The sequence below is a fragment of the Chenopodium quinoa genome, unplaced genomic scaffold, assembly GCF_001683475.1.
Source record: "Chenopodium quinoa cultivar QQ74 unplaced genomic scaffold, ASM168347v1, whole genome shotgun sequence".
Lineage (NCBI taxonomy): Eukaryota > Viridiplantae > Streptophyta > Magnoliopsida > Caryophyllales > Amaranthaceae > Chenopodium > Chenopodium quinoa.
The window spans coordinates 7,132,880-7,159,387 of NW_018744304.1; the positions used below are offsets into that span (position 1 = coordinate 7,132,880).

At 38.1% G+C, this 26,508-nt stretch overlaps 3 protein-coding genes across 6 annotated transcripts; 1 reads left to right on the forward strand and 2 right to left on the reverse strand.

Annotated features, from left to right (window-relative positions):
- Positions 1-1,049: 1,049 nt before the first annotated feature.
- On the reverse strand, positions 1,050-3,874 carry LOC110695779. 3 transcript variants are annotated; one of them, XR_002506207.1, is made up of 4 exons: positions 3,721-3,874; positions 3,087-3,093; positions 1,699-2,253; positions 1,050-1,611 (listed from the first exon to the last, which is right to left on the reverse strand). XR_002506207.1 is itself a non-coding variant. In XM_021873012.1 (3 exons), exons 2-3 carry the CDS (start codon positions 2,215-2,217, stop codon positions 1,516-1,518), a joined length of 615 nt encoding a protein of 204 aa, XP_021728704.1. In that variant the 5' UTR covers positions 2,218-2,253; positions 3,721-3,874; the 3' UTR covers positions 1,050-1,515. The 3 variants fall into 3 exon arrangements, 1 of the variants encoding a protein (XP_021728704.1); XR_002506206.1 differs by having other exon boundaries at positions 3,087-3,874; XM_021873012.1 differs by lacking the exon at positions 3,087-3,093.
- Positions 3,875-4,168: 294 nt separating this feature from the next.
- LOC110695777 (fructose-bisphosphate aldolase 3, chloroplastic-like) lies at positions 4,169-17,939 on the forward strand. Its single transcript, XM_021873011.1, has 6 exons — positions 4,169-4,373; positions 14,385-14,654; positions 14,780-14,889; positions 15,093-15,183; positions 16,173-16,442; positions 17,327-17,939. The coding sequence occupies exons 1-6, from the start codon at positions 4,206-4,208 to the stop codon at positions 17,603-17,605; spliced, it is 1,188 nt and encodes a 395-aa protein (XP_021728703.1). The 5' UTR covers positions 4,169-4,205; the 3' UTR covers positions 17,606-17,939.
- Positions 17,940-20,334: 2,395 nt separating this feature from the next.
- Positions 20,335-23,433, reverse strand: LOC110695780 (zinc finger BED domain-containing protein DAYSLEEPER-like). 2 transcript variants are annotated; one of them, XM_021873013.1, is made up of 3 exons: positions 23,397-23,433; positions 21,944-22,510; positions 20,335-20,767 (listed from the first exon to the last, which is right to left on the reverse strand). In XM_021873013.1, the coding sequence occupies exons 2-3, from the start codon at positions 22,502-22,504 to the stop codon at positions 20,759-20,761; spliced, it is 570 nt and encodes a 189-aa protein (XP_021728705.1). In that variant the 5' UTR covers positions 22,505-22,510; positions 23,397-23,433; the 3' UTR covers positions 20,335-20,758. The 2 variants fall into 2 exon arrangements, with proteins under 2 accessions (XP_021728705.1, XP_021728706.1); XM_021873014.1 differs by lacking the exon at positions 23,397-23,433 and having other exon boundaries at positions 21,944-23,379.
- Positions 23,434-26,508: the final 3,075 nt, after the last annotated feature.

The window sequence follows — 26,508 nt, forward strand, 5'->3', positions numbered from 1 at the left end:
AATAAGGTTGGTAAGTTGAAAGTTTTCAGTGGGATTTAAGGAAACAAACATGTTAACAATATTATTATTCGCACACTATTTATAAGTGTTTTCTCATACTTTTAAAATGTTGAAAAATTAAAATAAACATTTAAAGGGTATAATTGTCCAAATGCTATTTATAAGAGTTCAATTATTAACACTCAATCTGACCTCATCAAACCTGACCTGGACACTTGAATGGACATCTCAGAGTTTGTTTAAAAGGAGTCCCATTATGCAAGAACAATTGCATAACGAGGGGTAAGAGTGTAATTGCACGTAATTTAGTACTTGATTTTAGAGTAGTGCCATTGAGTGATCAATAGTATCATTGAGTGATCAAATAGCATCATTGAATATATCAGTGGTACTATGTATGCATTCAGTAGTACTACATATATACATTCAATGGTACTAACTACGTGCATGTACAGTATCACTAGATAACTAATGGAATTATATAAACGTTCAGTGGTAAAATTAGAAGTGGTCCCACACATCATTCTCTTTCTTCCTTTTGTCTCTCTTCCATGTGACTTATAATGTTTTAATGTTTGTTATACATTAGTACTTTTTTTGTTTTTGGTGTTTAGAGAGCCAGAAAGGCTGGTGATGAGAATCGATTCCAAGATATCTTGGAATCGGGAGGAAAGCTCTAACCATGCATTTGAGTTATCCATCACTCTCAACACGACAAACACTACATTAGTACTTCCTCGAACATCTCGTAAGTAAAGGCCTTGACTCATCCCCTCATTACCACACTGGACTATTGGAGTAGCAGGCTAGCCATCCTCAAAGTGGGCGGGCCGTAGTATACCCGGAATATTCCCCAGATCACTACACACACTGCACACTTTAACACTTTAAGGGGGTGTTTGGTATCAAATTAGTAAATGTAAGGGAATGGAAACAAATTAGGAGGGGAAAGGGTAATATATAGTGTTACCCTTACTAGTTTTTTGGTATTACTAAGGAAAAGTAAACAATTATAACTAATCCCTTTCCTCTTGTTTGGCATAGATAACTTGGAAACAAATAGCTTTCCTTCTAATTTTTGATGTCTTGGCTAACTTTTGATATACATTATACAATGTAGAGCAACACTAATTACCATAATATATCATATGCTAGATATATAGGCAAAGTCACATAAGTTGTTGATTACAAAAGCATTGAAATTCTAGTATCTTAAGAAGATCAATTGCATATTGTTTTTTCATATTAGTTGGAGCTTGATAGAAGATGCAAAGCTTATGTTCTTCCGCCATGAGAATTGTAGCAACCTCTAAAGCTTCGGATGAAGAAATTCCATCTAACTTCATCACCTCATCCAAAACCTTGTTCACTTTTTCATCCATCATTTGATCTCTTTCTTCCGCTTTAGACCATGCACTAGCCATAGTCCCAAGATTAACATTGATATTTTCAAATATCTTCCCAAAATTGTTAGAAACATCTTGGAGAGAGGCCACCAAATCATCATCACCATTCCTACAAAATTGTTCCTTTTCTTGTTCTATACTTTGGTCGTTCTTGTGAAGGCACATTTACATTAATGTAAGTCCCATCTAATGCCCCTAAACAATTCTACAAAAATAGGAAAAAATATTACTTACAAACAAGCAAAAATAAGAAAATCCTAGCAAAATTTAGAGGCTTTGAAAATACCAATACCTTGAAGGATTTCCACCTTTCATCTTCACAATCATCCGATATTGGTGTGGGATTGTAAAGTAGTACTTCATGCAACTTGAGAAAAGCCCTTAGACAAAGGTGAAATTGTCGGCTCACGATTTCTCCACTGCTATAGAAGTAATGTCCAATAGACCTATTCTTCTTATGATGAGCCAACGTGTATAAAAACATGGCTACTATCTCTTGAAGCGACATGTTTTTTGTTCCACTCAAACCCCCAATGTCTCTAAGCATCTCACAAATAATATTGAAAGTTCTTCTATTAACGCGAAGCTCCCTCTTACATTTCACATCACTCTCCCTATAAAGCCCTCTCAATACTAACATCCGTAACAATTTTTTGTTTCTTTTCCTATCTTTTATTTGAACCCCCCTTATTGTAACAACACAAATTATATACCACATCCAATACATCATCAACATAATAATAACCATTGCAATTACTATTTGTATTTGTTTTAGCTTTTTCTTCCTTATAGAACGCATAAGTCGAGGCATTGTACAAGAAACACAGAAAATAAATGGCAATTGAACCTGATAAACGGCAAAACAATAGTTATATCAATCTCTAGTTAATCAAATAACTTATCTTTAAAATGCATAATAAATTAACTCACTAATTCATTAAATTAACTCACTGAAAAGCCAGCAAGCCTAATCTGATTAATCTGAAAGGCTAGTTTAGCTACCTGTCCATGTATCATATGACTATGACCTTATTTATTTTCAAGTCTAAAACATTGTATATCCATTACACTAGCAATCTTTAATCTTTCTAAGTATCTTAGGAAAAGTCCATGTCAGACATATAGCCAAGCAGATTAAAACTAAAGCATCTTAGGTCTATATCCATTACCAAAGCACCCATATAACTTTTATAAATGAACTGATGCTGGACAGGACTTTAGCAACACAGCAATCATAAGCTTCCAAAAATCACTAATCAAACATTTAACATAGAGACATTATCATTTCTTCTCCATTTTTGAAAAAAAAATTCTAAATATGTGTGTGCGTGTGTGTATGATTAATTCTGTGTAAAGTAGTTTTGGAAACTTAAACAAGAGCAGGATAATCATTTCATAAACAAAGCATTAAATTAGTGGTAGATGCCAAATAACATATTCTAGCCTAGATGCCAAATAGAATTGGTAGTTAGTGGTTTGTTTTTGGTAGCCTAGATGCCAACATAATTGAACTTAAATTATGCATAAACCACCAAACCATAGCAGCAGGGGGGAGGGGCAGCAGGGGAATAACAGCAGGGGGGAGGGGCAGCATCAGGGGAATAGCAGAAGGGGGGGAGGGGGAAGCAGTAGGGGAATAGCAGAAGGGGGAGGGGCAACAGCAGGGGAATAGTAGAATACCTCGGCACTTTCGGGTTGTCGATTTGTCCATAAGCAAAACAATAGCAATCAAGTAACAAAAATTAGAGACCCAATATGCCTTAAAAACCAGCAAAGCAATAGCAATCAAACAACATTAACAATCTGCCTCAAAACATTGATTTTCGCTAAACAAAGCTGATTATTTACCATTGACATTTGCTAAACAAAGCTGATTTGCAGATCAAAACATCAGTAAGTATTACTATTAAGCATAAAATCGAAATTTGGGGGAAAAGAAGCCAAATAATAATAGCAAATTATAATAGCATAAAATCGAAATTTGCATGACAAAACATCAGTAAGTATTATTTGATAAAATCGAAATTGATATCATGTTAGCAATAACGTCATGAAGCAAAAAACAGGAGATTCAATTGAGAAAAATAAAACTCAAATAAAACTGAAAAATTAGGACAGAAAACCCTAGAAATTAATTAACACCATCGAAAATAGCAATCAACACAAAGAAAAAATATAGATCGAAAATCAAATTAAATAGCAATCTTTCAATATACAGTAGAAAAATCAAAACGAAATCAATAAGACAAAATTTTTATAAATTCAACACAACTCAAAAACTAGGGTTCTTCAACAAAAAAGTGAGAGATCAAACCTTGAGATTGTTGATTTCTGGAAATTTGAAGTACGAAATTTAGAATTCTTCAGCGAATTTGTGGCTTCGATCGATCAAAGTTGAGGATTGTGGGGAGATCTGTTGTATGAGAGGAGAGAGAATAGATAGAGGAAAGAAACGGGATTTGTTTCCCCAAATTTTACATTGGAAACAAAGTAATGGAATGGGTTAGAGGAAGGAAACGATTTCTATTACTTAACTCTTTCACCAAACATCTTCTAACGGAAACGGTAACCCAATTCCGTTACTAACCCTATAAAAAGCCCATACCAACATGCTCTAAGTTGATAATCGATTTGCGCGGACTTTCCCAGAAAAACTCCAACAACTCCATTATACAGCCGCCTACCATTTCCCCCTTTCTTTTATAAGCAACTCTTTTGTATCGACCTCACCTTTACACTTCCATCACTCCATTAATATAAGAGGAGAGAGAAACTAACAGAGATCACTAACAAACAACAATGGCGACTACAAGTTTGGTGAAGCTAAACGCTGCGTCTTCCAATTGGATCGGTCAACACTCCTTCACTCAACGCCCCGGATCATCTTCCGTCGCCTTCCCTACTCGCCGAGTCTCCCTTCCCGTCGTCCGCGCTTCCTCTTACGTCGACGAGCTTGTTCAAACCGCTGTAATTTTCTCTCTATTTCATCTGTTTTTACATCAATTCTGAGTTTTTGATCGTTTAATTTTGTCTGAAATTTGGATCTGTGATTTTGATGTTTTTTTTGTTCGAGTTTTGATTTTTATTTCATGGTTGTTGGTCGCTTCAGTGTAATTTGGTCTTATGTTGTACGAATTATGATTTTCGATGTAGGTCGGAATAGTCAGTCACTATCAGTAATAATTAGTGAAAATTATTCAATTGTCCTACTATTAATGTCGTGTTCTTAGATATTCATGAGTGGTGGGCTCGACGACTTGTTTAAAGGATGCTATATAAGCCTTGAATTATTATCTACTTGTATTAATATTAACCTTATTATATAAATTAAGTTGTTTTCGTTTTGTGACTAAAGAACGAAGCCTTTATGATTTTTAGTTATAGATTTGGATCATAACATTCACATAGTGAACTAAATTAATTTGTGTTTCGGGTGAAAACAATGGGACCTTGCCGAAGGTCCGATGAAACGGAGAAGACTAGATTCGGTCCAAGTTATGTTGGGCCGAAGGTTTCCTGCACAGTAAACACACGTAAACTAGCCTCGGGGGTGTTGCCGAGGAAGGCCCCTCCGATGCTAAAGTCAGTACAATGTGTTGAAAGAGAAGACTATGCAAGAGAGTTAGTTGCTTGAGGCTTTGCTTGAATTAATGAGAATATATGAGAATCTATGTAAAAATGTAATATTGATGGCTTTTATACCTCTTCATACATGGAGAAGTTGGGCCTTAGCCCAATTGGCTTGCCTTGAGGGCTGATCTTTGACTTTAGCACAATTGGAGAGATGAACCTTGACCTTGGGCTTTTAATTGGATCATTTAATGCCTAAGCCCAATTGGACTAAATTGGACCCAAACAACTTGCCCCCCAGACCCGATTCGGAAGGATGACGGGTCGGGTTTGATTTAATCAGAAAAGGAGGGAAGTGAATGATTTAATTAATCCAAAAATTTGAATTTAAACCGTAATTAATGAGATAACAACGGTTAAGGCGGATGATTGTGGAAGTTGGACGGATAATGGGCAGTTTAATCGCAAGGTCGTGTGTTTAACGGTTACTTAGTGGGGTATTTAAGAGAAATTGAAACGCGGACTCCCCGTATTCCCATTTCTGGAGATATAATCAGAGGCGCGTCATCTCTCCTCACTTATTCACCAACACAAACCCAGAATTCTCGAGTGAACCCAAGAACCCGCATCAAAACTTCGCAAATTCCCCGAGCATTAAGCTTAGAAACTTGCCAATATGAACTCGTAAATCGGCAACTTTCGCTTCAGATTAAGGTAAATTCCTTTGATTTTAGTTTATTTTTCTTCGAATTCGAACTCCTTCCCTCTTTTTTCGACTTTTTTCTTCGAAATCATCAATGGCAAGACGAGTTAGGGGTAGAGCCCGTGCTCCAAGAAGAGCAAGGCCAATTCCCGATCCTTGGAACAGGATTAGGATCTGGAATGGACAAAGAGCAGAGTCTGACCCTGCTGAAGGGATTAGGGCGACTCCAATTTCCTCGGCTCCTCCTCAGAGAACGGAGGGGCCGAGCGCTTCTGGACGGGACGATGAAGTTCCCGCTGTCCTTTGGGATATCCTCCCCGGGTTTTCAGAGTGGGAGAATGCCGAAGTAGCTTCGACCATGATAAAGAACCGCCCCTACTCATGGTGGGTGGAGAATGCCGAACAATATCGGTTTGCCGAGCAAATTGAGTTGCATTACGACATTTCTGAAGCAGTCTTGGTCAAAGGCCTCGGAGCAATCTTCGGCCAGCGACCCAAAAAAGGAAAAATCTGCCTCATACACAGGCAGATACGAATCCTACACTCCGCTCTTTCTTCCACGCGCCAAAATTTACAGCGTGACGAAGGAGGAGCAGAGTTACCGAAAGCCGAGACCACTCCCAGAGTGGCATCAGCGAAAAAATAAAAATCAGTGGTGCGAGTTCCACGAGTCTTCGGGACACAACACTGAGGAGTGTATCCAACTGAAAGACCAGATAGAGGACATGGTCCGGAAGGGATACTTGAAAAAATACATCGCGGATCACCGCGAAAAAAAAGAGTCCGAGAAGTCAGCAAAGGACTCTCGACAAGACCTCGACTTCCCCCGGAAGAACAGTAAAAAGCCGGAGGGGAAATTCTCTCCGATCAATGTTATCTCGGGAGGAATATACTCTCGGAGGGAGCACAAGCGACACCTTAGGGCTTTGACTCACCAGGTGAACAACGCTGATATTCAATCTCCCCAATCGCCGGTGCCGAACATGACGTTCACAGCCGCCGACTGCCGGGGGATAACGTTCCTTCACGAGGATCCGTTGGTGATCATCGCCACGGTGGCCAACCACGACGTCAGTAAGGTCCTTGTTGACGGTGGCAGCGGAGCAAACATTCTGTTCCGAAAGGCCTACAATCAAATCAAGCTGAAGCCCAAGCACCTTACGCCGGTACCCTACCCGGTATCCGGGTTCAACGGGGCTTCAACTTATCCAGATGGGAAGGTGACACTTCCTATCACCATCGGCTACGATGAGGCAGCCAGGAACGTCATGATTGAATTTTTGGTCATTGACGCTCCTTCAGTGTACAACGTGATTTTGGGGAGACCCATAATTCATGAGATCCAAGGGGTCGTCTCAACTTATCATCAGCTGATGATTTACGTCTCAGACGCCGGCTTCCCCGAAAGGATACAGGGCAACCAAAAGGACGCCCAAAGTGCAACTACCTCAAGCCATCCAGTAGTCGCCCAGATGACGACAAGGATGAGGAGGAGAAAGAAAAAGAAAGAGAGCCAAGCACAAAAAAGCCGAAAGGCCTACGTGCTTCGGCCCAAGGATCTGTACCCAGAGGTAAAGGGCCCGAAAGGGAAAAGGCTAGCTCTTCAGCTGAGCCGCAAGACTCAGAGAGCCAGCCGAAGAACAAAAAGACTGGGACACCTGCTGACATAGGCAGCAGTCCAGATTATGAAGAGTCCAGTCCATCAGCAATGGACATGGACCAACAGACTGAAACATTTGAGTTGGCCGAAGGAGACGTTGAGAAATGTGTAACAATCGGGATGGACCTTGATCCGAACACCCGTTGTGAACTTATTCAGCTCCTTCGGGACAACAGAGATGTGTTTGCTTTCTCGGCAACTGATATGCCCAGGATAAGTCCAGACCTCATCTCCCATAAGCTTAATGTTGACCCAACGTGTCGACCAATTAAGCAAAAGAAGCGGAATTATTCCGCTAATAAGAACCGAGACATCGCAGCCGAGGTCAAAAAATTGCTGGAGGCAGGCTTCATCGAGCCTTGCCAATATCCAGAATGGCTGGCAAATGTGGTGATGGTTCAGAAGGCCAAGGCCAATGGTACCTGGAGGATGTGCGTTGACTTCATGGACCTAAATAAGGCTTGTCCGAAGGATTTCTATCCCTTGCCGAGGATCGATCAGCTAGTCGATTCGACAAGTGGCCATGCCTTGCTTAGTTTCATGGACGCATTCTCGGGGTATCATCAGATCTTCATGCACCCCGACGATCGAGCAAAGACAGCATTCGTCACGAATGCTGGGGTGTACAATTACAAAATGATGCCCTTCGGATTGAAAAATGCGGGGGCAACCTATCAAAGGCTGGTGGATCAAGTTTTTGCCGATCAAAAGGGCCGAAACATGGAAGTCTATGTCGACGATTCGATCGTCAAAAGAAAAAAACCAGAGGACCATGTTAAGGACCTGGCTGAAACTTTCGCCACCTTAAGAAAGCATCAAATGAAGCTGAATCCGAAGAAATGTGTCTTCGGCGTGAAGTCAGGGAAATTCCTTGGGTTCATAGTCAGCAAAAGGGGGATTGATGCCAATCCCTCCAAAGTCAAAGCGGCGCTCGACCTTCCTGAGCCGAAAACAAAGCGGGATGTTCAGCGGCTCACTGGAAGAATGGCAGCCCTCTCGAGGTTCATTTCCAGAGCTTCGGATAAGGGGTTACCTTTCTTCAAAGCCCTGAAACTCCCGAAAACAAAAGAGCTCGTTTGGGAGGAAGAGCATAAAGACGCCTTCAAACAGCTTCGGGAGCATCTGGCTCAACTCCCAACGCTGGCTAGCCCAGCTGAAGGAGAAACTTTGTACCTGTATGTGGCCGTTAGCCCAGCCACCATCAGTCATACACTGACAAAGTCTCGGCATCTCGGCATCCGTCTACTCGAGAAAGTAAAAGTCATCAACCGATCTACTTTGTCAGTCATACACTGACGGATGCCGAGACTCGCTACCCTCTACTCGAGAAAGTCGCTTTCGCGGTAGTAGTAGCTGCTCGGAAGCTGAGGCCCTATTTTGATTGCCATCAGATAGTGGTCTTAACTGATCAGCCGTTGGAAAAAGTTCTCGGCAAGGTTGAAAAATCTGGTAGGCTAGCCAAGTGGGCTTTTGAGCTCACCGAATTCAGCATCAGCTACCGTCCGAGGGCTGCCATTAAGGCTCAAGCTCTAGCGGATTTCTTGGCCGAATGCTCATACCAAGAAGCGCTAGACAGTGAAAAGAAAGTCTAGACGGTGTTTACGGATGGATCTTCCACCGAAAACGGTTCGGGGGCAGGAGTAGTGATAACTTCTCCTGAAGGCAAATCCTTTGAGTATGCACTAAAATTTTCTTTTAAGGCCTCGAACAACGAAGCCGAATATGAGGCAGCAATCGCCGGCCTAGAATTGTGCATCTCCTTGGAAGCCGATCATGTCTGCCTGAAAACAGACTCTCAGCTAGTTGCATATCAGATTAACGGCAGCTACGAGGCCAAAGAGCCCTCCATGATAGCTTATCTTGCCAAGATCAAGTCAGTCATTGCAGAGCTGAAAACTTTTGAGGTTCAGCTGATCCCAAGGGGTCAGAATACTCAAGCCGATGCACTCTCTAAACTTGCCAGTTCATCTCTTACCGAGCTGAACAGATCTGTATATGTAGAAGTGCGTCGAGAGAGAAGTGTCGACGAAGCACCTGAAGTGTGCTGCGCTGACCCAGAGCCTAGTTGGATGGACCCCATCCTAGCTTTCAAGCTTCGGGGAGAAACTCCCGAAGATAAAGCTTTGGCCTCCAAGATGAAAAGAACCAGCTCAAGGTTCATTGTCTTCAGGGGGGAACTTCTGAAAAAGTCCTTCTCAGCCCCATTGCTGAAATGCGTGGGACCAACAGATGCAGATTATATCCTACGGGAGGTTCACCTCGGCATCTTTGGGAACCACATTGGGGGAAGAACCTTAGCCCACAAGTCATTGAGGGCTGGAAATTACTGGCCCACCATGATCGCAGATACTAAGGAGCTGGTTCGGAAATGCGAAAAATGTCAAAAATACGCTCCAGTTATCCATCAGCCAGCAAGGGATCTTCAGCCGATCCTTAATCCACTCCCGTTTGCCCAATGAGGACTGGATATACTGGGACCATTTCCAGAGGCTGTGTACCATAAAAAATGGCTTATAGTTGGTGTTGACTACTTCAGTAAATGGATCGAGGCCGAAGCAGCCTCGAACATTACAGAGCAAACTGTCAGAAAATTTATCTGGCAGAATATCATCACTCGCTTTGGCATCCCGAGAGTATTTGTCTTCGATCATGGGAGGCAATTTGATAACTTACCGTTGAAGCGGTATACAGATCAGTTCGGCATCAAACTGGCATATTCAGCGGTATGCCACCCGCAAAGTAACGGACAAGCCGAAGCTGCTAATAAACAGATCCTAAATGCCCTCAAGAAGAGGGTGGAAGATCAAAAGTCCAAGTGGCTGGATGAGCTCCCTGGAACCCTTTGGTCCCTTCGGACAACTGAAAAAGAGGCAACGGGCTATTCACCTTTTGAACTGGTGTATGGTGCCGAAGCCGTCCTTCCAGTGGAAATCGGCTCTGAGAGCCTACGAGTGCACCACTTCTCGGCTGAGAATGAGCAACTGATGAGGGAATCTCTCGATTTCCTCGACGAAGTAAGAGACTCAGCCCGAGACAGAATGGCCGCTTATAAGCAGAGAATCAGCAAATTTTATAACCGAAGGGTCCATGCAAGGCCTCTTAGAATTGGAGACCTTGTCCTTCGGAATGCTGCTGCAGTTCAGAAAGGCCGAATCCATGGGAAACTCTCAGCTGCATGGGAGGGACCTTATGAAATCTGTGATGAGCTTCAGCCAGTGACATACCGACTTCGGCAGTTGGATGGAACTGAGTTGAAAAATCACTGGAACGCTGATGTACTGAAAAAATATCATGTGTAAACCCTTCGGGGCAGAACAATCTTTGTAAGTACATTTTGAACTAATGAAAGGCCTTGGAGCCGCCATTTATATAAATGTTTACAACTTTTTATCCTTTCAAAGTTTTCTCGGTTCTATCTACTCTTTAAGGGTTTTTTATTCAGCCTCGTCTGAAACCTTCGCCTTCGGGTAACTGGGTTTCAGATTGCTGACAAAAACTCGTCTTTTTAAAGAACACTGGTCTTTCAGCTGAAGTCCAACTTCAGTAAGACTTGTTCTCCAAAGACATGAGTCCATGGACAATTCTGGGATATTGCCTTAACTGAGCCTTGTATCCCAGAAAGCCATTATCCGAAACATTGCCTTCAGTTGGCCCTGTGTTTCGGATATCCATTTTTCAAAGATAGACAGAAAATCAAGGATAACAGCAACAGTTGAAAATTGTTTATTCAGCCTCGTCTGAAACCTTCGCCTTCGGGTAACTGGGTTTCAGATTGCTGACAAAACTCGTCTTTTTAAAGAACACTGGTCTTTCAGCTGAAGTCAAACTTCAGTAAGACTTGTTCTCCAAAGAATGAGTTGGGATATTGCCTTAACTGAGCCTTGTATCCCAGAAAGCCATTATCCGAAACATTGCCTTCAGTTGGCCCTGTGTTTCGGATATCCGTCTTTTTAAAGAACACTGGTCTTTCAGCTGAAGTCAAACTTCAGTAAGACTTGTTCTCCAAAGACATGAGTTGGGATATTGCCTTAACTGAGCCTTGTATCCCAGAAAGCCATTATCCGAAACATTGCCTTCAGTTGGCCCTGTGTTTCGGATATCCGTCTTTTTAAAGAACACTGGTCTTTCAGCTGAAGTCCAACTTCAGTAAGACTTGTTCTCCAAAGACATGAATTGAGATATTGCCTTAACTGAGCCTTGTATCCCAGAAAGCTATTATCCGAAACATTGCCTTCAGTTGGCCCTGTGTTTCGGATATCCATTTTTTAAAGAACTCTAGTCTTTCAGCTGAAGTCAAGCTCTAGTAAGATTTGTTCTCCAAAGGCGTTATCCGAAGCATTGCCTTCAGTTGGCCCTGTGTTTCGAATACCCATTTTGAAGAAATAAAGAAATTGTTTATTCAGCTGAAGCCATACTTCAATTTCTCGGATGGCAAGAAGCGTTACCAGTGCAAGTTTATGTTCAGCACAATTGAAGAAACAGTAAAGCATTCAAAAACAAAGCAGCTGAAGAAAAGAACATCAAATTAATAATTTATGCTCAGAAATTGAGCTACAAGTTCAAATAAACTGTATCGGCAGCCGCCCACAAGCGGAAAATAACAGCTGCCGAAATACGTACAGAAGCAAAAAATTAAACTGTTTTGTACGACAAGGCAAGCTGAAGCAAAAAACAAGGCAAAAAATTCAGAAAGCGGCAAGTCTAAAGTTGAGCGCATGATGAACCGCAAGATTCTGAAGACGACTGCCCGAGTTCCTATGCTTCAGCCCGAGGATCAGACTGGTCTTGTTGAGCCCCATGGTGGTCTCAGCCCCAGCAGCAGAAGAAGCAGGCTTTGCACTCTGCCGAGCCTCCCTTTCCCTCTGTTCAGCCTCCAACTCCATTCTCTCAGCTTCTTCTTCGGCTTCCTCAGCCTTAAGAATTTCAGCTTTGACTGGAGTTGCATACTTCATATGAGGGTCTTCGGGATTCTGGACCCATTCAGCACATTTGGACCAGTCCAGCTTCGGCTCAGCATGAAGGCAGACTCTTCGGCATACTCTGAACCCGTTTCTGAAACCCATTTCATATTCTTCCTGGGTATAGACACGGACTTTGAGTAGAGCCTCAGCATCAGCCAACTTTTTCTGGGTCTCCTCCAAGTCTTCCTTGGATTTCTTCAGCTCATCGGCGAGCTTGGAGGAGGAACCTTTCAGCTCATTCAGCTCCTGCTGAACTTGGGAAGCCTCTGTCTGAGCCTGGGCCACTTCTTCCTTTTTGGCCATCAGCTGATCCTCAGCCTCTTGAAGCTTAGCTCTCTGAGCTTCAGCAGCAGCAGCCTCTGAGAGTTGGACATCCCTGGCTTGGAGCAGCTCTTCAGCAGCCATTCTGCTGGCTTCAAGAGCTTCTAGCCGTTGCTGCACTTCAGCTTGTGCAGCAGCTCCTTCCTGAATTCGGCTCTCAATGGCAGCCTTGAATTTGGAGACGTCCACTCCCATGTGCTCTTGGAGGAATTTTTCCCCTTCCATCAGTGGGGGAAAAACTTCCTTCTCCATAGCGTCGCAGAAGGTTTTGAGGGCTTCAGCAGCTTTTTTCTCGTATTCCTCACCCTTCTGCTGCTTCTCTTCAGCTGCTGCTTGCTTCAGCTTAGCAAGCTTTAACTCCTCTTCGGCTACCTTCTTGTCGTGCTCGGCAGCGTCTACCCTATCTTGTAGGGTATCTATCAGCTCTACAGTGAGAGTCTGATTGTGCACGAACTGAAAACAATGGGACCTTGCCGAAGGTCCGATGAAACGGAGAAGACTAGATTCGGTCCAAGTTATGTTGGGCCGAAGGTTTCCTACACAGTAAACACACGTAAACTAGCCTCGGGGGTGTTGCCGAGGAAGACCCCTCCGATGCTAAAGTCAGTACAATGTGTTGAAAGAGAAGACTATGCAAGAGAGTTAGTTGCTTGAGGCTTTGCTTGAATTAATGAGAATATATGAGAATCTATGTAAAAATGTAATATTGATGGCTTTTATACCTCTTCATACATGGAGAAGTTGGGCCTTAGCCCAATTGGCTTGCCTTGAGGGCTGATCTTTGACTTTAGCACAATTGGAGAGATGAACCTTGACCTTGGGCTTTTAATTGGATCATTTAATGCCTAAGCCCAATTGGACTAAATTGGACCCAAACAATTTGTATGTTTGAATCATGCTGTAAAATGTTTAGTTTGAATGATGGAAGTTAATACTAGTATATGCTTGTTCCCTTGAAATGCTTTTTATTAATTAAAATAAGTTCATGAGTTGTGAAAATGAGCTACAAAGTTCATTTTATAGCTAAATTTGAGCTTCTGATGAGGTGAAGAGAACGAATCCTGTATGGTCTTTAGTAAAAGAATTAGATCATAAAACCGAGTTAGATTAATTTGTAGCTTTGAATCCTGCTGGATGAGTGCTTAGTTCAAAAGACAAAAGCTATTATATCCGTGTTTTTGTTATATCTTTATTCCGTAACTTGAGTGTGGTGAGTGTGGTGTAGTAATTGCAAGTTGAATCTGATACAAGAGTATTAACGTTGTCTAATAATTATGGTTGTTAAGAGGTTGCCTTGTTGATGATTTTCTATATGGATGTTAAATCCCCATACCTTGGATTACTGAATGTGAGGAATTTTGTGAGACAAGAAGTGTATTGATGGTGTGCGTGACATGTAATCTAAGTGTTCTTTGTGTTTTTTCCTCTTCTCCTGCTAATTTTCTTACTCCATATTTTTTAAGAGAATATAATGAATTCATAGGTGTATAGGAGCCAAAAAAAAAAAAAAAAAAAAAAAACACCTATCGAATAGAGTAGATGGTTTGTTACAGACCAAAATGTAGCAGTGACATCTTGTTTACCAAAGTGTTAAACACAAAAGATGCTTCCATCCGAGTTCCCTGTTATCTTTCTAGTCTTCTGAAGACATTTTTTTTTATTTCATTTGTGGTTTGATTCATGCCTTCAGACTTTTCTTTAATTTACTTCTAATAGTCTCGTCATTTTTATCTGTATATAAAATTTTTGTTATTATTCTGCAGAAAACTATTGCCTCTCCTGGACGTGGTATCCTTGCCATTGATGAATCTAATGCAACTTGTGGAAAAAGGTTGGCGTCTATTGGCTTAGATAACACAGAAGCTAATCGCCAGGCGTACAGGCAGCTTCTCCTTACGACTCCTGGGCTAGGTGAATATATTTCTGGTTCCATCCTATTTGAGGAAACACTTTACCAGTCTACAACAGATGGAAAGAAGTTTGTGGACTGTCTACGTGAACAAAACATTGTACCTGGCATCAAAGTTGACAAGGTATGGTTATTGAAGAAGCTGTTTGTGTCTTCCAAACCTTCATGATTGTCTTGTATTGTATAACTAATGCACATTGATGGCTTTGTATTTTCCTCACATTTCTGTTTCTTTCGTCTACCTTTCAGGGTTTGTCTCCATTGCCAGGGTCAAATAATGAATCTTGGTGCCAAGGGTTAGACGGTTTGGCTTCAAGATCTGCCAAGTACTATCAACAGGGTGCTCGCTTTGCAAAATGGTGAGCCAAATTTAACCTGTGCTCAACTCAGAATTATTCTCTTATATCGATTTCTTTGGGGCTAGGGGTTGGGGTTTTTGAAATGTTTAGCAAAGATACTTTTGGTATCGATCCCTTATTCAGATGCTAAGAAGCTAAATTTTGTTTTTCCCATCTTCTGCAAATATCTTGATAATTTGCCTGCTTGGTTTTTACAAACATAGGCGTACAGTTGTAAGTATTCCATGTGGACCTTCTGCTTTAGCTGTTAAGGAAGCTGCTTGGGGACTTGCTCGTTATGCTGCTGTTTCTCAGGTACACAAAAAACTTGATGCTTTTCTTTGAAATGTTTTTAGCTTATTTTAGACAGACTTCAATGTTTGGCTTTAACCAACTCAAAGCACTTAGATTTACAGTGGTCTGTAATTAATTTTGTGAATCATATGTGATATAAGTGTGTACCATGCTATAATTTTTGTGTGGTGCTCTGGTGCCTTTCAAGTCTAGTCCTGTTTAATCTCCAGCACGGGAGATAAAATTAAGCTCTTATTGGAAGTTAACAGGCTAGGCGATGAAGTATTTTTGTTGATCATTTGGTAGTTTGGATGTCTGAGCTTTGATAACTGTATATTGTAGACATCTTTTTCACTAAATTCAATTTTAACATAGTGTAGCAAAAGATTTATTAACTGAGAGGTCTTAATGGCCTTTTATTTCACATAGCAAGGCCACCTCCTGTTGGCATCAGCAGGACCTCAAATACTGTATGATGAAAAATCTAGGGTGATCAAATGAAGCCCAACCTGGTTGTGTTTGGGTTATCGCTATAACCCACCCAAACTTGCCAATACTCCTAGTTGAGACCCGATGCTGAAGAGTGATTCTGTGCTAACATCTTTTTGAAAAACATGAAGCGTTTGAAGTTCTGAGATCTGATTGTCTGCGTTATTGCTTGTACTAAATTTCAAATTATTATTCTTTGGTGAAGCTTAAAGGGTCCAGACAGATAGTCCTGGCTTTTTTTCATTTTCTTATTTTTTTAATAAATATAAATAAAATGCTGCTGGTAAGGCAGAATTGGAGCTCCTATAATGTTCTTTTTTATGAAGAAAATTTCTCACCTTCTTTATGCAAGTTGAATGAGCTAATCTAGTTGTATAAACCTATGTAAGAGTAGGTTCTTGCATAGATGGTAGTTTTTTTGGACGGGTTCTTGACTTCAATGTATTGCTTCATAAGTTGATTCCTACATCTGATTAGTCCTTCAAATTTATTGTTTTTGTAATTGCTTGTTTATGCTTCAGGACAATGGCCTTGTTCCCATTGTGGAACCAGAAATCCTTCTTGATGGTGACCACCCAATCGAGAGGACTCTGGAAGTTGCTGAGCGGGTGTGGGCTGAAGTCTTTTATTACTTGGCTCAGAACAATGTTGTTTTTGAAGGAATCCTTCTAAAGCCAAGCATGGTTACCCCAGGAGCTGAGCACAAAGAAAAGGATTCTCCAGAATCCATTGCAAAGCATACACTTCAAATGCTTAGGAGGAGAGTGCCTCCTGCTGTTCCTGGAATCATGGTATGCTGCTTTTAAACTTTCTTTCATTTTAATTCTGTAAATCAGCATAGGTTTTGTTGCTAACAGACGTGACCGTTGTGGAGAAAAATTGAGGACTGGGAAGGTGGGAATAAAAATGAATAATTATATACATACAAGGAACATGAACTAAATCAATCATTTGACGCTTCTTTAATATGAGTATCGGTGTGCCTATGCAAATGATGAAACCCAGGCATACAACTGAAATGACTCCCCCAGTAAACTAAGGGACCAGGGACCAGACAAAGGGACCAGAGAGGTGCCTGTATCATACTTTGTATATTGGAAGAAGAAAGGAGACTATAGTCTCTAATTTTTTATAGCAATCAAGAAAAGGATATAATCTGAGGGTGGGGAAGAGAAGATCCATGGAAAATCCTAGATCCCAATTATGTAGTTTTCCTCATTTCGTGCACTCAATTCTAGCTTTGGGACTTTTCAAATGAACTATCTGTGTCTAATCCTATGACTTTTTGATATTGTGGCTGAGGGTTGACTTATTTTCTAAATTAGCTTGGTGTTGCTGCTTTATGAGCTCTGCCTTGACTTACCCTTTGCTTTCCCATTAATTAATTTGTTCATGGTATTTATCTGAACGTGGCTTAGCGTATTGGTCCATGTTCCTTTTTACCCTTTCTTTCTCCCTCAATCTCCAGCTGATCTAGTTAGGTTTCAGGTAAAAGGGGTAAAATTAAGTAGGGGCAGTGAAAGTTTGGCAAGGCACCCTCTTGTAAGGGTTAGAAAATCGATTATTATAAGGACTAAAAAATTGATCATTATTGTCTATTGATTCCTTGATTGTGATTATTTTTGTCAACTTGACGTACAAAGAGGTCTAATATCATTTTTTCCGTTTGTATTAGTTCTTGTCTGGAGGTCAATCAGAAGTGGAAGCAACCTTAAACCTTAACGCAATGAACCAAAGCCCCAACCCATGGCACGTCTCTTTCTCATATGCTCGTGCACTACAGAACAGTGTACTTAAGACATGGCAAGGACGTCCAGAGAACGCAGAAGCTGCCCAAAAAGCTCTTTTGGTGCGTGCCAAGGCAAATTCCCTTGCTCAGCTTGGGAGGTACTCTGCCGAAGGGGAGGATGAAGAAGCCAAGAAGGGTATGTTTGTCAAGGGCTACACCTACTAAGGATAGTGTTTAGAGCTATCTATAAGTTACCATTGTTAGAGGTGTATTTCATTTTCTCCTCACTAATTACTTGATGTGATCGTCAAGACTCAAGAGCAAGAGAATTGTTTGAATTAGACCGTCACTTGCATTTCCCCTCGTATTGTTGTATGGAAGTATAGAGGTGTTTGAATGTCTGCTTGTTATCGCCTCTGTATTGGCATGAGAATAGGTAATGGATAAATCGGGAATAGTGAGGTTTTTATTCCCTACCTCTAATTATTTTCTTACTAACTAAACAAGTAAGAGATTTTGCATTTCCGACTCTTAAATCATTTTTTTGGTTCAAGTTAAAGAACAAATTAATAATCACTTTATCTTTTGCTATATCTTTTTGCTATATTATTAAAATAAAGGAAATTTCAATCCAAACAATTGCACATGTATTCTTGACAAAATTATCTGCTGATGGGCCTTTTTAGGTACAGTTATGTAAACTGGAAAGCTTAAAATAAATCAAATTTCACTTATAACTTATAAGTTTACTAATCAATACAACACTACATCATCCTATCTCCTTGTCGATTAACTCCAAAAGCCGATACTCATTGGAAGCATCTTAATCAGACTCTTAACTAATCCATAGTATTTAATACTTACAACCACATTACAACGTACTAGTATAGTTTATTTATTTATTTATTTTTATATTTTTTTGAAAGGACAACGTCCTATCAAACCCTAATACTTAACTTCCTAATATGTACTACGTGGGTAGTATTACATTAGTTAACTTTTCACAAGATATTTTCCAAAAATACTTCATAATAATATTTATTGCAATAATTCTATCTCTTAATTAATATCATATCAATATCTCAAAAGTATCAAATACAACTTTACAAGTATTTATCATTCAAGAGATTGCGATCTATTACGAAGTATTTTTTTTGAATAGCTATTACGAAGTACTTGTTATACATATAAACTAGCATCCACCAAATATTAACATACTTCACTTTGTACTTCGTAAAGACAACAATACGAGTCTAAATAAAATTGATAAAAATAAAATTGATAAACAATTTTAATGCAAAAATATTACAAAACTATCCCATAACGAATCTAAATAAACAAAACCAAATATCAATGGCGAAAAATAAAAAAGGCAATTTATCATTATCCCTAATAACAAAATCAGCAATACACAACACATCTTCATTTACAATACTTTGTTGAATAATTACGACTGTAATGAAGAATAAGAACTAATTATTTCCCTTAACCTTCGAAGCAACTTGACTCCTTAAACTCTCTAACGCAACCTTAAATCGCTCAAGATCATCCAAACCCATATCATCAATCGGCTGCGCAAGAACGTCCTCGTCCAATCGAGAAGTAGGAAAAGCACGACCAATTATTTCGTCTGCGTTCGGGTGTCCGAAAGAGTACGCCTTTCCTGCAGGAGAGAATGAAACAACCGCACACTCAACGCCGCACATTGAACACAATTCGCTTGCCTTCTTGAACAACCCGACACGGCGTTTCGAAAACGTAACTAGTTTCCTGGATTTGTTGTCGATCGGAATAATGTCGATTTTCCGTTTGCCTTTACCACTGACTTTTCCCACAGCAGCCATTGAAGAATTGAAGAACTCTACGTGTATACAATGAAAGAGAACTAGGAGATAATGAGGTAAACCCTAGTACTTAATTAGGTTTTTTTTTTTAAACGAAATACCTTAAAGGGAGAAAGCAGATGAATTGGGGGTGTATATATAGAATTTTTTTATTATTATTATTGAAACCGTGTATATAGAAATTATTAGGGGAGAGCATGGGACGGGTACCCGTTCCGATAACGTTATTGGTTCGGGTACCCGATAACCGTTAAGGCAAACCGATTCCCGAAACCGTTCCGATAAGGTTCGGGTACCCGTAAATTCGGATACCCGAAAATACGGGTACCCGAACTAAATATCCGAACCGAACCAATAAGCTGATTTTTTTTTGGGTCTTTTTATTTATTTAAAACCTACTTTGCAATTTGTTTTTAGATGCTTTTTAGTTTTTGCTAGTTTTTTTTTTACTTCCTATTTTTTGAACTATAACAATTGAACTTAAATACACAAATAACAAAAATAATTACAACTATCGCTGTCTTCCGCTTTGGCAACCTACCAGTCCCTGTCCTTGAGGCTGCTGCCTCCTCACCTCTCCTACTTGGCTGCCTGAACTCCTCCTTGTACCCACCTGCTTAATAATATTTTTGTCCAAACTTCCACCTGTTTTTCTAGTATTAATTATTGTTATTAGTACTATGATTTTTTTTGTAACAAATAACAGCCTAATAGGCTGATATTTAAACCTGAATACACATATAACACAGCACTCAACCCGATTACAAATGAACAAATACTTGATACAAACATACTGTTTCTTTTTTTAAAAAAAGTCCATAGTTAACAATAATAAACCAATACATAACAAAAAAAAAAGTTCATAGTTTATAGTTTTAAAACAAAAACAGTCCATAGTAATCATATTTCATAAAATACTCCAAGCCTTCAATGACTTCCGGCCTTCAATACAATCACCACCAACCTTCATGATTATAAGTTGTTGCCTCTAATCAATTAATCATCATCAACAAAGAGAGAGTGTTCCTCACCAAGAGATAACATTTCTTCAAAAAGAAAAAATTAAAAAAAAGTTAATGAATAATTAACAAGATAATGAGATTAAAAAAAAGAGAAAATATTTGAATGTTACCTGATTCAATTTTTTCCATATCTTCAAGTCTCTCCTCAAGTATAAGAGGACCTTGAGATGTACGTAACCAATCTTGTGCACAAATCAAGGCTTCAACCATCTTAGTTGAGAGTGAGCTGCGAAATGAATCAAGCACTCGACCACCGGTGCTAAAAGCTGATTCGGAAGCGACTGTTGATACGGGAATGGCAAGTACATCTCTAGCCATGAGAGCTATTGTTGGATACCTTTTACCATATTTTTTCCACCACCCCAAACAATCAAAGCTTTTTCCGGCGGGATTAACTTCTCCATCATCTTCTAAATACTTGGCCAACTCATTTTTCCCTTGTACTCCAACACATGAACCCACCTGCCTTTCAAACTCTAATTCCGCAACATCTACATCAGAATCCATATCTTCTACTTCCTCCGAAAAATCAGAAGTTTTAGGGAGAATAGACTCATTTGGAGGGTTTTCAGAAATATAAAGTTCATACATGTCATTCAGAGTTTGCATCACTTTATCACACAAGTACTTAACTTTTTCAGAATCATATTGTTGATTAATTGCCCATTTAGTATATCCCATTTTCCGCCTAGGATCAAGAATGTCAGCAATATACAATAAGAGATTCACATTATCAACATTTTCCCAATACTTGTCATGCTTTTTCTTCATTCCACTAGCCATTAAACTCACCCCCGCATCATTACTCAACATTTTTTTTTTTGATTAACACACTAATCCCAACAAGTTCTTGTAAATACACATTAGAGGTGATATACAACGAGCCAGAAACTCGTAGAGTAGCATCATAGAATATTTTAAGTAAAGGAAGAAAAGAGGCAACACGATCCCAATCACTAGGTTCAGGCACCCCGCCTGTCTTAAGTAACTCATACCTAAATTTACCACCATCTGAACATTCAAGAAAATCAAAAGCCCTACGATATGCCAAAGCACCTTCCAGCATTAAAAAAGTGGAATTCCACCTAGTATCCACATCTAAACAAAGAAAACGTTTTGACTCCAACTTTTCTTGTTTAACACAACTCATGAACTTTTGCAATCTAGCACCCGATGATCTTACATACCTAACAGCACAACGAATTCTTTTTATTGACACATCACTTTCTTTCAATCCTTCTTTAACGGTTAAACTTAATATGTGAGCACAACATCTCATGTGTAATAACCGACCACCCAAAACTAATGTCTTCCAACTTTCAAACCTTCTTTTCAAATATTGAATGCCAACATCATTTGAACTTGCATTATCTACAGTGACAGTCATTACTCTAGAAATACCCCATTCAAGTAGACACTTTTGGACAGATTTACCAATTGTTTCACCAGAATGACCAGCAATTATACAAAAGTTAATTATTTTATTTATGCAATTTCCAATTTTGGTCAATAAAGTGAGCGGTTAAACACATGTAATTCTTATTTTGGCAAGAAGTCCAAGTATCAGTGATGAGACTTATACGTGAAGTGCACTTACTAATAAAACTTTTCTAACTGTTTTTCTCATCCAAATAAATCCTATAACAATCTCTAGTCACTGTCCATCGAGAAGGAATAATGAAAAAGGGTTGCGTTACCTTCATAAAGTTGCGAAAACCTTCATGCTCCACCATTCTAAAAGACATTTCATCCATGATCACCATCTTTGCCAGAGCTCTCCTACTATCTTCTTGATTGAATTTCCACAGCTCAAGTCTACCTTTTTTTTTATCCACGAGATTCCCATCAAGAGTTTGTTGACTAAGGGACAATAGTTGCTGATTTTGATCAATGTTTGGGGGGTATTCCTTACACCGCTTTATGTGGTTCTTCATGCCGGAGGTACCTTGAAGTGATGCACAACCAATGAATGTATGACAATAGATACATTCAGCCTTGTTTTCTCCATCCTTCTTTATAAAATGCTCCCAATGAGGAGAGCGCCTTTTTCTAGATTTTTTTGAAGTTTCACTTAAGGGGGCAGCAGCATCAGCAGGTTCAGAAGGTTGGTTTGATTGATTTTGCTGGTCAAAGGGGTCATTATTTTCCGTCATTGGACAAGGGTCATACTCCCAAGGCTCGGGAGGAGGACTTGGAATTGGAGGATCTGGACTTGTAGCCGATGAGTCTTCCATATCCCCACTACTTCCAGATTCCATACACTCCTACAAATGAAAAAAAAAAACAAATAAGTTCAATCATGTATACACAAATAACAAGAATGAGTCATAGCTATATGAGGGTTGAAAGGGTGAACATCTAGGACATATGTCTATTAGAAACAAACAGGACAAAAACTTTTCCACGTCACACAAATACACAATCATAAAATCTCAGACAAGCAAGTAAAATAAAAAAAACTATTGGTACACCTACACCATATAATCACTCTGTGAGCCTTGCAGTACCTTAGGCAAGTATTATTGAAAATGAGTCCAATAGATGATGTACACAGCCACACAAGTTACTGTTAAACCAAATTCCAGCTGACGAATATTACTCAATTCTGTTAAACCAACATTGACAAATTAACCTGAGTAGAAGCAACTAGATAAATCATATTGTACTACATGATTATCTTATTGGACTACAATAAATCTTAAAACGTTTTCTTAAAATGCTTGTAATTAACTCATGTTACAATAAATCATATTGGACTACATGATTATCATGTACAACTCTATAGATGCTCAACACACAGGAAGCCATCACACAACACTATAGATGCTCAACAACATTAGTACACAGCAACTATAGATGCTTAGCAACATCACACAACAACATCACTCTGAATCCTTGTTTTTTCTCAACAACCTTATTTCCACATCAAAAACAGAAATCTCACCTTACTCACTCATCTAAATCTAACAGACACAACTTGACAAAAAATAATAAAAAAAAACCTCAATTCTGAAAACCATAATAAGTACCATTCCTCCCAAAAAAAACAAAAAAAAAAAAATTAATAGTACCACAATAAAAAATCAGGAAAAAAAACAATTACAAACCGAAAAAACCACAGATAGCCAGATACTATAAAATGTAAATTACCTCAACAGTGAAAGCTCAAAAGCCGCTTCAATGGAGAGCTGAAGTACGCTTCAATGGAGGAGATGAAGGAGTGAAAGCTCAGAGCCGCTTCAATGTAGGATATGAAGGAGTGAAAGCTCAGAGCCGCTTCAATGGAGAAGTCGAAGTACGCTTCAATGGAGGAGATGAAGGAGTATAGGCGTATAGCTCAGAAGCCGCTTCAATGGAGAAGTCGAAGTACGCAGAGCCCTAAATTGAATCTGCGATTTGTGAAATTAAAACAAGAGTTTAAGTTTAATTGAATTTAATCAATTCATTGCAAATAATTAGATCTGGCAAAGGGATAATTAGTTAATTACCTGAGGAAATTAGGAGATGAAGGAGTGAAAGCTCAGAGCCGCTTCAATGGAGGAGATGAAGGAGTGAATGGAGAATGGAGAATGGAGAATGGAGATTAGAGAACCAGAGGCAGAGACATTAGAGAAGAGGAGGAGAGAGAGAGGGATGGAGGCTGAGTGAAGTGAATGCCTGAGAAATGAGAAAAGAACGAAGTTTAGGGTTTTCACTTTTTTGTTCTTTATTTTCTGTTTCTTTTTTTCTAAAAAAAACTGACATTTTTCATTTGAGATTTCGAAAAAAAATATTTTCGGGACATTCGGGTACCCGAAACAGTGTTAACGGGTACCCGTTACCCGAACTGTTAAATTCTTATCGGTTCGGTTACCCGACCCGTTTTCTTTAAACGGTTCGGGTACCCAATTTTTCGGTTCGGTTACGGTTCGGTTTTTCGGGTTTTCGGTTTTTCGGATAGTTTTGCACAGCCCTAGAAATTATAGCACCGTTATAACTCTAACTATGGCGGTTAAAAATAAAAAATAAAAAAAAGAAAAGAAAAAAGAGAAATAATGTCTTTTTAAAATTATGATTTCCCGTTAAAAAATAAAAATGTGATTTTAAAAAGATTGAATCACAGGTTTGAGGGCCATTAAGGGGTTTGACGCAATGTATATAAAGCCTCATGGGTACGATATTGGGCTATCTCCTTCTCCAATTTAGGTGGATAATATTATGTAAGAATTAATTGTTTTGTTTGGTTTACCTTATTTTTGCGATCAGATTTAGTGAGGTCTGATTTGATCTAAATATCAAATTTGATCAAACTTTGACTTTAAATATACGATAATCCATACGGAAAAATATATCAAGTGGGGTACTGTTAGATTCGTAATAATGTATATTTTATTAATATGTGATTTTTAATAATTTTTTTCATCGCAAAATTAAAGATATTTAGCGATATAAAACTGCACAAAAAAATGATGATCTAATTTGAATTTATTTTTCCTGATATGAACTTATTTTTTCTGATCTGAACTTATTTTTCTGAAATAAGTAAAAATAAGTTGAACCAAAGAAGGCCTAAGAATTAGAAGGGAGGTACTAAAGCAAGCTAGAATAGTTGCACCACGACTTATAAAATGAACATATAGTAAAAAAAAGTATGAACATGTAAAAATAATGAATATTTAGTAATAAAAAATAAACATGTAATAGAAATGAAACTTTAGTATTAAAAAGTGAAAATGATCATATAAGTATATTAAAAATGACGCACGGCCATAAAAATGAACGTTAAGTTAAAAAAAAAAAATTATGAACACGTTATGAACATGTTAAAAAAATGAACAGTTAGTAATAAAAAAAATGAATACGTGAAAAAATATGAACATTTAATCTATATATTATACTAAAAGACAAGCGCCTCAATGTGAGGATGACAAATGTCACTTTCTCACTGGCTTATCTTATGTATAAAATATATCTATATAATTATTGTTTACATATTCAAGCATAGTTATTTTTGTTAAACTTTAAACAATAAAAGCAAGTTTCTATACATGTATATGATTTTCATGATTTCCTAACATAAATATTGATTTAATTTTTTTTATAATAAATATATACTTTCCAATACTTCAAATAATCCATAAAGTCTTTCCAATCTTTATTTATAGTCAATTTAAAGAATAATAACTAATTTGAAGCAATATGATTAAAGTGGCATAATTAAGGAACAAATATTTCGTATTTTGAAAGGCTAATATTTTTTTTATGAAAATTAAATAAAATCGATAGAATTTAGTTTGACGTCAATTATGAAATCAATACAAACATTTTAAAAAAAAATCAGATGAACAATAAAAGATTGTGCACCTATTATAAAATCTACCCTGTAATGAATGAAAGTTATTTATGCTTTATTGATAAAAGTTACCCAAAATAGACTACAAGTTATCCTAAGGGCCTGTTCTCTTCCGTTGAAATTCAGTTCAGTTCAGCTCAGTTCAGCTTAGTTCAGTTCAGTTCAGTTCAGTTCAGCTCTTAATTTACGTCTAATGATATTGCTAATGATATAAAGCCAAATTTCATTCTTTTAAGCTCTTATTACAACGACAACAATAACAACAACAACAACAACAACAACAACAACAACAACAACAACAATAATAATCATAATCATCATAATAATAATAATAATGATTATAATATTAACAATAATAATAATAATAATAATAATAATAATATTAACAACAACAATAATAATAATAATAGTAATAATAATAATAATAATAATAATAATAATAATAATATTAACAACAACAACAACAACAACAACAACAACAATAATAATAATAATAATAATAATAATCAATAAGTAATAAATAATAATAATAATCATCAATAAATAATGATAATAATAATAACAATAATAATTGAAATAATAATACTAATAATAATAATCAATAAATAATAATAATAATCATCAACAAATAATAATAATAATAATAATAACAATAATAATAATAATAATAATAATAATAATAATAATCAATAAGTAATAATAATAATCATCAATAATTAATAATAATAATAATATTAATAATAATAATAATATTATTATTATTATTAATAATATGTACATTTGTATATACACATATGTATAGTAATAAATAATCAATAAATAAACAAAGATCACTAATCCGTAGTTAAAAATCACTAATTAATAAGTTCAGTTCAGTTCAGTTTAGTTCAGTTCAGTTCAGCTCAGTTCAGCTCAGTTCAGTTCAGTTCA

What these genes read in the sequence shown, in the direction of transcription:
- LOC110695779 (XM_021873012.1), bottom strand. Translation starts at nt 2,217, where the DNA reads ATGCCTCGACTTATGCGTTCTATAAGGAAGAAAAAGCTAAAACAAATA. An exon ending in AAAGGTGGAAATCCTTCAAG is followed by an intron (nt 1,612 to 1,698) that starts GTATTGGTATTT and finishes CTATTTTTGTAG; the next exon opens with AATTGTTTAGGGGCATTAGA.
- LOC110695780 (XM_021873013.1), bottom strand. Translation starts at nt 22,504, where the DNA reads ATGGAATCTGGAAGTAGTGGGGATATGGAAGACTCATCGGCTACAAGT.
- LOC110695777 (XM_021873011.1), top strand. Translation starts at nt 4,206, where the DNA reads ATGGCGACTACAAGTTTGGTGAAGCTAAACGCTGCGTCTTCCAATTGG. An exon ending in GTTATGCTGCTGTTTCTCAG is followed by an intron (nt 15,184 to 16,172) that starts GTACACAAAAAA and finishes TTTATGCTTCAG; the next exon opens with GACAATGGCCTTGTTCCCAT. An exon ending in CTGCTGTTCCTGGAATCATG is followed by an intron (nt 16,443 to 17,326) that starts GTATGCTGCTTT and finishes CGTTTGTATTAG; the next exon opens with TTCTTGTCTGGAGGTCAATC.